Source organism: Muscardinus avellanarius, assembly GCF_963383645.1.
Source record: "Muscardinus avellanarius genome assembly, chromosome: 18".
Taxonomy (NCBI): domain Eukaryota; kingdom Metazoa; phylum Chordata; class Mammalia; order Rodentia; family Gliridae; genus Muscardinus; species Muscardinus avellanarius.
In genome coordinates this window covers 17,145,791-17,159,334 of record NC_137804.1, presented here as the reverse complement: position 1 = coordinate 17,159,334, position 13,544 = coordinate 17,145,791, and the positions used below count along the sequence as shown (strand labels likewise).

At 44.1% G+C, this 13,544-nt stretch overlaps 1 protein-coding gene across 3 annotated transcripts in view; it reads left to right on the top strand.

The window, feature by feature from the left end:
• LOC308276452 (ubiquitin-conjugating enzyme E2 E2) overlaps positions 1 to 13,544 on the top strand; it is a gene marked incomplete at both ends in the record, with an annotated part of 621,585 nt that overhangs the window by 246,091 nt on the left and 361,950 nt on the right. For 2 of the 3 annotated variants that reach the window (XM_080715232.1, XM_080715230.1), the window contains one exon: positions 3,699 to 3,846. The exons of the other annotated variant lie outside the window; for it this stretch is intronic. In XM_080715232.1, coding sequence (XP_080571358.1) covers positions 3,699 to 3,846 — 148 coding nt within the window. The remainder of the gene's footprint in view (positions 1 to 3,698; positions 3,847 to 13,544) is intronic. 3 annotated transcript variants of the gene reach the window in all.

The window sequence follows — 13,544 nt, the reverse complement described above, 5'->3', positions numbered from 1 at the left end:
AAAATATTCTCTATAGGCTAAATGTCTCTGTATCTGACGAGAAAGAATCTACCTGTTGGTCCCTCGTGAGGTCATGCCTGTCATCCTGCCTTACAGGAGTTGGGCGTGTCCTGTGCTAGGCTGGAGGAAAGCGCACCGGGCATTGAGTCAGGTGTCCAGTCTCCCGAGGGGCTTGCCACTCACGGTGGGCGGGCTTTTCTAGTCACATGTTGTTGGACATCTACGCACAAGGAACTGAGAAATGTGTTGTAGATTCATGTGTCAATGCTATAAAGGTCTTTTAAGGTCTATATTTACATAGAGTACAGTATTGGGATTTAGGGGGGCTAGTACTGAGGATGGAACTCAGGGTCATTCTGCCTCTGACCCAGCCCTGTTTTGTTTTTTATTTCAAAACAGAGTCTCTTTAAGTTGTAGAGGGCCTCACTAAGTTGCTGAGGCTGACCTGGTACCTGCAATCATCCTATCTCAGCCTCCCAAGTAGTGGGATTACATGTGTGTGCCACCACGCCTGGACAGTATTAGGACCTGAACTCAGGGCTTTGTGGGTGATAGGCATGCGCCCTGCCCGTGAGCTACATTCCCAGCACTGGTTTTCTAGGTGGAGCTGGCATGGTCTCACTATGTTGCCCAGATTGGCCTTGAATTCTCCTGCCTCTGCCTCCCAAATAGTGTGTACCACTGTACCAGCTGAAGGTCCTTTACTTTTTAGTAATTTAAATTGTACTTGAAAGATTTAAAAAACCAGCAGCTGGCTCTAGCATGCAGCACTCACAGCTGGGGAGGCATTATCCTCAGCATTATGGTTTCTAGGTGATGGTTTCGGTTTTGATTCTTTAACTGCCAGTTATTCAAGGGCTAAATATATTTTCATTATTTGACAGGGTGCTTTGTTGGTGTGAATTTCATATACATTTTTTTGAAGATTCGTGATTCTCCTCTCTAATAAGTAGGCTTTCTGTTTCTTATTGTGCCAGTAATACTTAAAATAATCTTAGGGCAACAGCTGTACCCTCGTGGGTAGAGCGCTTACCTGGCCCTGGGTTCTGTCCCCAGCACCACAAAACAACAAAACAAAACTGTGAGGGTGTGTCGTTTATGGGCCCAGTGCTATGAAAGCAGATTTGAGGAAAGCATTCTTGAAATCTCAAGGCTGGGTGGTGCTGCCGTGTTTAAATGTGTAGTAACAGACTGTTCAGATGAACCTGAGTCCCACTGTGAGCCTAAGGCAGAGAGCCACTGAATGACGTTACTGTGCTATTTTTGGACCTTTGTTACACGATTCACTGATTCACTGAACAGAGACTCCAAATATTTCCTTTTTCAGTCTCCATGGAAAAGTATTTTTAAGAATGTGTTTCGTATTCCTCACTGATCTTATACTTCTTCAGCAAAACTACACTACCATTTTTCTTCTGACCAAAAAATTTTAGTGGAAGCTATATGTAAAACAGAAGTTATCATCAAACAATTATTTGGGGGCTGGGGCTGTGGCAGCAGGGCATTTGCATAGCGTGTGTCAGGCCCTGGCTTCAATCTCTAGTAGAAAAAAATTTTTAAGGGTTGATTTGGGGGATATGGGCACAGTGCTATGAAATCAGATTTGAGAAAAGCATTGTTGAAATCTCAAGGACGGGTGGAATTAAACCCAGTGGCATTCTACCTCTGAGCCCCACCCCCACCCTAGCCCTATTTTTTTTTTTTTTAAACAAGATCTCACTAAGTTACTGAGTGCTGGCTTTGAAACTGCAGTCCTTCTGTCTTAAGCTCCCAAGTACTGGAATTACAAATGTGCCCCACCATGTACAGCTAAATTGTCATTTTTAATGTTATTATCAGAACTAGTCTTCCACTTTAGAGATAGTTCTGTTTTTTTCTAAGTTATGTATAGAATGAGTCTGTCAGATATATGTTGTTGCAATATTTTCTTCTCCAGATTCATACACCACATGATCTCTGACTCCTTACAAAACCACTGCTTGTGTGAGGTGTTGTCTATAACCTGGAACAAGGGTGTTACATAAGAAGAACACATTTCAAAGCTTGTGCTGGGGATGTAGCTCAATGGTAGAGTGCTTGCCTCGCATGCGCAAGGCCCTGGGTTCAGTTCCCAGTACCGCCAAAAAGATTTTAAAAAGCTGAGCGATGTGATTATTGCATGAACTCACTCCTTCTCAGTCTTCTCACTACGGCAGGTGGGTGCGAGTCGGGCTGGATTCGTGTGGGTGCCAGGCGAGGTAGGAGAATCGTCCCCGATGTCATTTTTCACCACCACACGGGGGTAGCTGTTCTTTTCCCACTTCACAAATGAGGAAACAATCTCTGAGTTGTTAAATAATTCACCCAAAAAAGCAGTATTCCAGCCCAAGTCCAGTGACTCCCAAACCCATATATTGTTTTCAAAATACAATTCAACCTTTCTGATTGTTTTCACTAATGGAGATTGATCCCAGGGTGTTTCGTCACCAACTACATCCCCAGCCCTTTTTGTTGTTGTTTTGGGGCAGGGTCTTGCCAAGTTGTCCAGGCTGGCTTTAACCTGTGATCCTCCTGTCTCAGCCTCCCAAGTTGCTGGCATCCCTACGTGTCCCACTGCACCTGGCCTCTAAAGTTGTAAGGAGAGGTGATTCTGTGAAGTGCAGAAATAGCATAGCTTTAAAGTACTGTTAAAAATAATGGGGCAACTAGAAAATCTATGCACACATACACTTGTCCTGGTTCCCTACTCATGCTGATGTTTGAGTGAGCGTTGGGGTCCCTCGTCAGAAAGCAATACCTACACACATCTGCAGTGTGCGTTTTTCCTGGTTCGGAGCCATTTTGACCTAGAACACCAAGGTTTTTTTTATATTTCAATATATAAATTAGAGACATTTATTGTGGTTTTTTTATTTTTTGGTTTTTTGGTGGTACTGGGGTTCCTGGAAACCCCTCTACCTCCGGGCTATACTTCCAGACCTATTATATATTTTATTTGGAAACAAGGTCCATTAAGCCAGCGAGGCTGGCTTCAAACCTGCGCGATTCTCCTGTCTCTGCCTCCCAAGTGCAGGGATTACAAGCGCGCGCCACCACACCCGGCAATTTTCTTAATGTTACAACTGTAAGCAACGTATAATGTTGACCTTGCTATCATGGGGGAAAGGAAGGTTGCAATAATAGTACATTCAGAATTTAATAAGAAAAAAATGTGTTAATTATAACCACTATCATAACAGTTAAAATAACATAACTAATATAATTCTGTAATCTAGGCATATTATATACTTGCCTAGTTCACGTTTTAAAACAATTGTAGAATAATACATATTTTCATCTTATTAGTCCCATGCTTTTTTGTTTGAATTTATAAATATACAAAATCCTTAGAACAACTGAACTGTAACAAATGTTCCCCAATTACATTTATGAGGTCAGAGTCAGTTTCCCCCTCACGAACATCCCCATAATTGCATCAAGTAAGTTTAGCCCTCAGAATATTACTTAACAGGATCTGAAGATCATCAGAAGCTGAATACCCTGATTTCGTTGTTGGTATTTGGTTTTCTGGCCCAGAATAACAGGGGGTTATAGATGATGGTTTTTGTTTATTGATTATTCTCATGTACTAATAAAGTACAAGTGGATTTTAGCCAGTAGCCTGAACTGTTTTGTCTAATAAGAGGTGTGTATTTATACAGCTGTGCGTTTTCTTCTAGGTCACCTTCCGGACAAGGATCTATCACTGTAATATCAACAGCCAAGGAGTGATCTGCCTGGACATCCTGAAGGACAACTGGAGCCCGGCCCTGACCGTGTCGAAGGTCCTGCTGTCCATCTGCTCGCTCCTCACGGACTGCAACCCTGGTGAGGCTTCCCTTAGCACTGAGTGGGTGCTTTCTGAACTTAAGTGTCAGGCCTTAGGGCCTGCTTCCTGCTAACCCGCTACCGTTATTATTGACTGTGAGCTTTCCATAGTATGTAACCATTTTCTTCTTACATTGGGTTAGTCTTCTTAAAACCCATTATTTGCCAAAAAGGAAAACACATTATGTGATTAAAAATTAATGAAAAACAACTTGAGATGAGAAAGTTCATTTAAAGAATACATTGCATTTTCCTGCCAAATAATAATAGGAATTCAAGTTGAATAGCTTAATCTTTAATTAGATGCCTACCAGAAGATGTTAATTTGAGAAATGTGAACTGTTAAGATCTGATAACAATCAGGCAGCCCCACACAGATGTGACCTTTTGGCATCTTAATTACCGTGCATCCTTACAAGCTGTTAGAACAACAACAACAACACAGCCAAATGGTCTTGAACTAGAAGATACAACTTCCCGGGGAAACTGCAGCATTGATGGGCCGGGCCGTGTGGCTCACTGCTACCTAACACTGAAAATTCAGTTAGATGGAGGTACGAGTATATGCCTTTGACCAGGCTGTTTAAACTAAAAGACAAACCAACTGCTGCTGGTTTTTACATATTTGGATTAATTTTGGAATGCACGTCCAGAGATAGCTATAGGGTTTTCATTGATGTTCTCAATGGGAACGTTTTTTTCTTGAGTGTTTACTTAATAGCCTTAATATTACATGAAATACTGTCTTCCCTGTTAGGAATAAACTCTTTACTACTTGTACATGTTTGTTATTTCTGCAATAATAAGAACTTTCTTAGTGAATAACTGTGAAAATAACTAAGAAAACTATAATGTATTTTAAATGTTTTAAGTAACAAGTTAATGTTTTAACACCCCAAATAAGATAAATATGTAAGTCATTATAAAATATTTACAAAGTTAACTCATACTTTTCCCAAGATCTTGAAGTTAAATAATGCTACAGTAAGTTGTTGTTGTTTTCTTGTGGTACTAGGAATTGAACCCAAGGGTAGTCTAACTCTGAGCTACACTCCCAGTCCTATTTTATTGTTTTTTTTTGTTTTTTTTTTTTTAAACAGGGCCTCGCTATGGTGAGGAAGGCCTCCTGTTGCTGAGGCTGGCTGCAAACCTGGAATCCTCCTGTTTCAGCCTCCCCGGGGCTGGTTGTATTCTTTCAGCCCCATTATCCCTATTTTTCCACTTGTCTCTGATCGTGCATGACCTCATCTCTTTAGAGCTGACATTTCAAGAAGGCATGTGGGGACGCGTGTTGCCCTGAGTCAGCTGTGTGGGAGAGTCTGAGATCAGGACATGCGTCCCTGCTTAAAGGAATGGATTTGTTCTTCCAAAGCTTTCCCTCATTAAAAAAAATTACTAGTATTCAGTGAATTAGTGGTTTTTGGAGGGCTTTGGGGAAGTTATATTATTGCTGGTTTGAGGATTTTTTGGTATGTCTCAGAAAATTATAGATGCATTCTACAAAAATTCATAAAGAAATACATTTTATTTATTTATTTATTTATTTATTTATTTATTTGTGTGTGTGTGTGTGTGTGTGTGTGTGGTACTGGGGGTGGAACCCTGAGGCTTTCTACCTCCAGGCTATACTCTCAGACCTATTTTATATTTTATTTGGAAACAGGGTCTCACTGAGTTGCTGAGAGCCTCACTAAGTAGCTGAAGCTAGCTCTGAACCTGTGTGATCCTCCTGTGTCAGCCTCCCAAGCGCTGGGATTACAAGTGTGTGCCACTATGCCCAGCTAAAGAAATACATTTTGGGGGGGTGGTACTGGGGTTCCTGGAAACCCTTCTACCTCCAGGCTACACTCCCAGACCTATTTTTTATTTTTATTTTTTATTTTTTTGGAAACAGGGTCTCTTAAGCCAGCAAGGCTGGCTTCGAACCTGCGTGATCCTCCTGTCTCCGCCTCCCAAGCACGGGGATTACAAATGTGCGCCACCATGCCCGGCTAAAGAAATATATTTTTAAAGTAAGCTTTTTGTTTTTGTTTTGCAGTATTGGGGATTGAACCCAGGGGCACTCTTCCACTGAGCTTCACCCCCAGCCTTTTTCTTCATTTTTTAAACCATTATTTTGAGACAGGCTCTTGCTCAATTGCTAAGGCTAGCCTTGAACTTGGGATCCTTCTGCCTCCGCTTCCCAGGTCACTGGGATTGTAGATGTGGGCCATGCCCAGTGAAAATAATGCTATTAACAGTAAGAATAATCAAAAAAATAAAAATGGCCCTTAAACTAGAGACAGCCAGGTGTGGCGGCATAGCTTATAATCCCTGCATTTGGGAGGCTGAGTTTTGATATCTGAAATTTGCTTCAAAATAGTCCAAAAAGATTGCAATGAATGAGGGTGTACAAGACCATTATAAAACCTGGCCAGGCATAGTGGTGCACACCAGTAGTTGAGAGGCTGAGACAGGAGGATCAAGATTCAAGACCAGCCTTAGTAATGTAGAGAGACTGTCAGTAACTTAGTGAGACACTATTTCAAAGTAAAAAAAATAAATTAGGTAGGGCTGGAGGTGTAGCTCAGAGGTAGAATGCTCCTGGGTTCAATCCCCAGTACCACAAAATACTAAATGAAATTGTTGAGTCTGATTCATGAGTTCATGGGTATTCATGATGCTGTCCATTCTACTTTGAATGTATTTGATATTTTTCAAAATATAGTTGTTTGTAACTGCCCAAGATTAGCTGTGCCCGCAGTGTAATGAGTCAGAGATGTGTGACTAGGTTCTCTTTCGCTGGGGTGGGGTCATCTGGGCCCCAAACCTGGCCCAGTGTATCCCTGTCATCAGCCCCAGGCAGACAATGGTCAGTGAAGAGCCAGAGACAGCAACACTCAGGGTGGGTGACCCGGTCCCCTCCTGCCACCTTTCAAATAAAAATCAGGTATCAGTGACGCATCTTAGATTTATGCAGATCTTTATTAGAGCAACAGATAGCGCTGAGAACGGCAGCTAATTCGCCCTCAACCTTCCACAGCCATCCCACAGTGGGTGAGCAAGGCTGCCTCTTCCTGGGCATGAGCTTTGTTTGGATGGGTCGAAAGTCAGGGCCGCGCTGGTCCCTCATTTGCAGCCTCCGCAGCCCCCTGCGGGCCCAGACAGCTGGGCTGTCCTGTCATCAGCTCTCTCTGATACCCTAGGCTTGGTGCTGTCTGTTGCTTACATTTGCCCTGGTTCTGATTAGGTAGTACGTTGTGCTATTAAATCTTAAAATTTTATAACTGATAATGACTACTTCTGGGAGCACTGTAAAGTAAGATTATTTCTACACCTTGTAATCTGTAGGTTACGTTCAGTTTGTGAGCTGCAGGAAGGGTACGCGTGCCCTTGAATGAAATCATAGTTCTCACACAGCAGTGAGTCCTTGCCTCCTCATCCCGGGCTGCTGTAACCAGGAACTGTCAAAGAACAGTTCTGTAACTGAAATTCAGGCAAATCTGTAAAAGTGACAGGCCTACCTGTTTGGTGGTGGTGGTTGTTGTTGTTGTTTGACACTTTAAATAAAAGCTTTATTTTAAATTTAAAGAAATACTGAATATAAACCTTTTTTACAAATTATAATCTATCTATCTTAAAACACAATTTAGGAATGAATTCGTAATCAGAAATAATGAATAATGACCTGTTTTTAAAGCAGACTGTGACCAGGCGTGGTGGCGCACACTTGTAATCCCCACGCTTGGGAGGCTGAGACAGGAGGATCTCACAGGTTCAAAGCAGCCTCAGTTCTTAGTGAGGCTTTCAGCAACTTAGTGAGAACCTGTTTCCAAATCAAGTATAAAATAGGTCTGGGAGTATAGCCCAGAGGTAGCAAAGCCCCTGGCTACCCTCAGTACCACAAAAAAAAAAAAATTGTTTTCTAAAATAGCCACTAGAGTTGGCTGCATAGACACCAGGTTTCTTCTGACGCCTACAACGTTTTTTAGAATGAAAAATGTATAAAGTACAAATACATGGCATAAAAAGTAGGGTATGGTGGCACATTTCTATAATACTAGTATTTGGGAGCCTGAGACTAGAGGATTCCAAGTTCAGGGTCAGCCTCAGCAACTTAGCAAAACTCTCACTAAGTTAGTGAGATCCTGTTTCTTCTTTTTTTCTTTTTTCTTTTTTTTTTTTTTTCTTGCAGTACTGAACCCAGGGACATTCTACCTTTGAGCTACACCCCAGCCCTATTTTTTATTCTTTATTTCAAAACAGGTCTCACCTGTGATCCTCCTGTCTCAGCTTCCCAAGTACTGGCATTACAAGTGTGTACCATCATGCCCAGCTGCAAAAAACACCCTTTTTTTTTTTTTTAAAAAAAAAAAAGGCTGGGAGTGTGGCTAAAAGATAGAGTGTCTATAGCTTCAATCCCAGTACACCCGCAAACGAAAGGAAGGGAGGGAGGGGTTGTAAACAGTACTAACACACAGGTGTAGATAGACTGGAACTTCGTCATTTAGCTGCCTGTACACCTCTTGCAAAGAACAGAGAAGCTTGGTTATGCAGACTCTACACTTTGGCTCCTGTTGGTAGGAAACATTAAAGAGCGGTCGTCAATCAGTCTACCTGTACTGTTAGTACCAGGAGGGTAAATAAAGCCCAGAAAGTCCCGTACTCGCTTAGCAGTGCCCATGAACTCCTGGGGCACTGCTCCCTTCCACCCACAGATTCCCATCCGTTCACTCAGATCCATTGGGAAATGATGTTGTTCAGTAATGTGGCAGTAACCAGGTATTGGGAGAAATGAGGATTCATTGAAAGGATGGATAAAAAAGGAGTTGCTAGGATACGCTGAGTACAGGCAGCTGGTCACTTGGTCCTCGGTGTTGATGGTGGATTGCCTAGCTGTGGGACAGTATGGATGCCTGTTTGACTCACACTGCCAGGAAAGGCTCAGTGGCTTCAGCGTGTAGGTGAGAGATTCCTCCACAGCAAAGCAGGGGTGTCCTCTGCGGCCCTTAGGTGTTTCTGCTTGTGCCACCAAGTCCTTATTTGCCGTAGCCACCAGGTTGACATCCTTCCTGATGTGAAAAAGAACATTAGCAGTTGATTATTTTTGATAATCCATTATTCAGAAGTGCTGGCTTTCAAAATCTTTGTTTCTTGCACAATTTAAATTTCTTATTAGGTTTGATTCTTTTAAAGATGGTAAAAACTAAACTGGACTGTATTTCGCTGATAATGTGGGATGCATTAAATACGTGCTTGTGAACGTCCACCCTCGGCTCTTACTGAAGCAAAGCCCTGCGCTCAACACCTTCCTGTTAATCTTTCTCACGCCCGACCCGAGGAATGAATAGCTGTCAACTTTGCTTGGCCCACGAAATGTGACCTCATCCTTAAAGTAGTAGGATGAATCCTTAGGGTGGCAGTTTGTGATCTTTTTCTGTTTGTCTTTGACCATTATAAAGTTGTTGTGCATCCTTAGAATTCTGATGAGTATGCCCTATAACATACATAGGAAAAGTCCACCAATTCGTATGAGTGAGAGAAGGTCAGCCTCATTAGCGTTTTGTTTGTGTGGGGAAGGGGTGGGGGTCATTGGTGTGGAACCCACACAGAACAGCCAAATTATTGCATAACATATTATTTTAATTTAGAAATTTGAGGAGATGTGGTGTTTTGGGGAGATATTGCAATTATGAAAATAGGTAGAATTGATGTAACCCTACCAATGTCTGAGTCTGGAGCCCTTGCAAGCCAAACAGTTATCTACATTTTTTCTTAACTTAGCTTTCTGTTCTGTACCTAGCTTAGGCAAGGTACTGTCAAAACAACATTCAGTAGCTATTATTTTAAAAGGTGATATTTCTAAAAATTCACATATGGAGGGGGGTAGTTCCAGGGATTGAACCCAGGAACATTCTGCCTCCAAGCTATAACCTTCGCCCTGTTTTTGGTTTTGGTTTTGATTTTTGTGGGGGGTTGTTGTTGTTGTTGTTGTTTCTTTTGGAAACAGGGTCTGTCCTAGAACATCTCCTGTCTCAGCCTCCCAAGTACTGGGATTATAGGTGTGCGCCACCACGTCCAGCAGCGTTAGTTATTTCTAACACACATCACTACAATAACTGCTTTTTTCTTTTCTTCATATTTGTGTTAAAGAGATCCTGGAGCTTAATGTTTATTATGGGTATTAAATTTCTGGCTATGTCATATGGTGAAAATTTACTTAATAAGCAGATAGGAATTTCTTTTGAAAAAGTACCAGCATAGTCGGATGTGGTGGGCATGTCTGTAAGCCCAGTACTTGGGAGGCTGAGACAGGGATTGTAGACTTGAGGCCAGTCTCAGCAATTTAGAGATACTTTGTTTCAAAAATTTAAAAAAATAAAGAGGGCTGAGGTTGTAGTTCAGAGGTAAAAGATCCCTGATTTCAATCCCCAGTACTGAAGAAAAAAAAATACTGGCATATTTCTTTCCGTAACAGGTATATTCTTAGAAAAATTATAAATAAAAATGTATTAGATGTATTTGAGGAACTTTTTGCTTAAGAATATCCTGTGGAAAAACCTGTTGCCGAATGAACATTAATAAAGTTGGCTTTCTTTTCTTAAAAATTCAGTTTTGGCTGGGAGTGCAGCTCAGTGGTCAAGCACTTGCCGCACATATATGAGGCCCAAAGTTCAAGCAGTAGCACCAAAAAAAGAAAATAAGATATGACAGGGTTTGCCTTAAGTCACATCTTTGTGGTCTCAGGTGCCGAGGACAGCCAGCAGTGTCCTGTCTAGATGTGTGCCTGCAGCCAGACGCAGGGTGTAGTGTCTTGGGGAGACTAATTACACCAGGTGCCCCCTTTCTTTCTCCTAGCACACTGTTGCAGCTGCTGCCCTGTGGTGGGAGCACTGGGAGCTCCCCGCTGTCTTTCCCAGCTGGCTCTTGTGGTGGAAACACATCGTACACCTTCTAATTCCCATGCACAAAAGAGACGTCTGTACAGTTTGTCTATCTTTAGATGACAGGTAATACTTTGTAAGAAAAGCACTAGAAGAAAACACCCTGCAAGTGCAGCCTTCTCGGGTGGAGCTGTCACAGAGCTGCACCTGGTCCTGCCGGGCAGGTGGCCTCTGGACCTGAGGTTGTGTGTGCTCTGTCTTGGTGAGGTCCAGTGAGCACTATCTTGTCAAGATCCCGTGTGCACTCTGGCTTGGTGAGGCCCAATGTGCGCTGTCTTGGTGAGGTCCCGTGTGCGCTGTCTTGGTGAGGCCCAATGTGCGCTGTCTTGGTGAGGTCCCGTGTGCGCTGTCTTGGTGAGGTCCAGTGTGCGCTGTCTTGGTGAGGTCCCGTGTGCGCTGTCTTGGTGAGGTCCAGTGTGCGCTGTCTTGGTGAGGTCCAGTGTACCACGTCTTGGTGAGGTGCTGTGTGCGCTGTCTTGGTGAGGTCCAGTGTACACTGTCTTGGTGAGGTCCCATGTGCGCTGTCTTGGTGAGGTCCAGTGTGCGCTGTCTTGGTGAGGTCCAGTGTACCACGTCTTGGTGAGGTGCTGTGTGTGCTGTCTTGGTGAGGTCCAGTGTATGCTGTCTTGGTGAGGTCCAGTGTGTGCTGTCTTGGTGAGGTCCCGTGTGTGCTGTCTTGGTGAGGTCCAGTGTGTACTCTGTCTTGGTGAGGTCCAGTGTGCACTTTGTCTTGGTGAGGTCCCGTGTGCGCTTTATCTTGGTGAGGTCCTGTGCGCTCTGTCTTGGTGAGGTCCTGTGTGCACTCTGTCTTGGTGAGGTCCAGTGTGAGCTTCATTTTGGTGAGGTCCCGTGTGCGCTGTCTTGGTGAGGTCCAGTGTGCGCTCTGGCTTGGTGAGGTCCCGTGTGCACTTTATCTTGGTGAGGTCCCGTGTGCACTTTATCTTGGTGAGGTCCAGTGTGCGCTTTATCTTGGTGAGGTCCCGTGTGCGCTTTATCTTGGTGAGGTCCCGTGTGCGCTTTATCTTGGTGAGGTCCCGTGTGCGCTGTCTTGGTGAGGTGCTGTGTGCGCTGTCTTGGTGAGGTCCCGTGTGCACTTTATCTTGGTGAGGTCCCGTGTGCGCTGTCTTGGTGAGGTCCCGTGTGCACTCTATCTTGGTGAGGTCCCGTGTGCACTCTATCTTGGTGAGGTCCCGTGTGCACTTTATCTTGGTGAGGTCCCGTGTGCACTCTATCTTGGTGAGGCCCCGTGTGCACTTTATCTTGGTGAGGTCCCGTGTGCACTCTATCTTGGTGAGGTCCCGTGTGCACTTTATCTTGGTGAGGCCCCGTGTGCACTTCATCTTGGTGAGGTCCCGTGTGCACTTTATCTTGGTGAGGTCCCGTGTGCACTCTATCTTGGTGAGGCCCCGTGTGCACTTTATCTTGGTGAGGTCCCGTGTGCACTCTATCTTGGTGAGGTCCCGTGTGCACTTTATCTTGGTGAGGCCCCGTGTGCACTTCATCTTGGTGAGGTCCCGTGTGCACTTTATCTTGGTGAGGTCCCGTGTGCACTCTATCTTGGTGAGGCCCCGTGTGCACTTTATCTTGGTGAGGTCCCGTGTGCACTCTATCTTGGTGAGGTCCCGTGTGCACTCTATCTTGGTGAGGTCCCGTGTGCACTTTATCTTGGTGAGGCCCCGTGTGCACTTCATCTTGGTGAGGTCCCGTGTGCACTTTATCTTGGTGAGGTCCCGTGTGCACTCTATCTTGGTGAGGTCCCGTGTGCACTCTATCTTGGTGAGGCCCCGTGTGCACTCTATCTTGGTGAGGTCCCGTGTGCACTTTATCTTGGTGAGGCCCCGTGTGCGCTCTATCTTGGTGAGGTCCCGTGTGCACTCTATCTTGGTGAGGTCCTGTGCACTTTATCTTGGTGAGGTCCCGTGTGCACTCTATCTTGGTGAGGCCCCGTGTGCACTTTATCTTGGTGAGGCCCAGTGAGCTGCTGCTGAGTTTCTCTTCAGCGCCTCCAGGCTGTTTCTGTGACTGCACTAATGTGTCTCTCTGGGGACTCAAACCCAGAGACTCAGATAACTTAAAATTGTAACTAATTGTGAGTTCAGGAAGTTAGTGTGCTCATCATGGTAAGCAATTTCAGGCAAAGATTCCTGCTCAGAGCAGTTGGCGTTGCTCGTGTGTGCCGTCCTCTGGACTGAGCTGGAAGCCCGTGCTCAGGTGTAGCACACCGTGCCCCTTGCCAGGAGACGGAGGGCCTGTGCTTTAGGCTGGGAGCTGTGTTTGGGGGACTCAGACCAGCGCATCTTCAAAGCTCAAAGGGGTTCTAGGTATATTCCTCAAAGTGTCTGTATTGGCTTTTTCATCTTTTCAATGTAGAAATATAAGTAATTTTTATTTGAGGTTGTTTGCTCTGAAAACTAAATTCATTGCAACTCAGCAAAGTGTATGTCAGCCAAGTTTGTTTCAGAATCTCGGTATAAATTTAGACACACTGACCTCAACTTTTATCCCTGACTTTGACCTACTTCTTAGCATTTCTCCATGCATATTTTATTGCCCCATAGCTAATATAAATCTAGACATGAGATAGCTGTTACTGCAGATATTTTAAGAGTCTTATCGTTAGCTGAACATGTTTGTGCATGCCTATAATTTCAGTACTTGAGAGGCTGAGACAGGAGGATTGCAAGTTTGCAGCCAGTCTCAGAAATTTAGTGAGGCCCTAACAACTTGGTGAGACCCTGTTTCAAAAAATAATAATAATAGCCGGGCGTGGTGGCG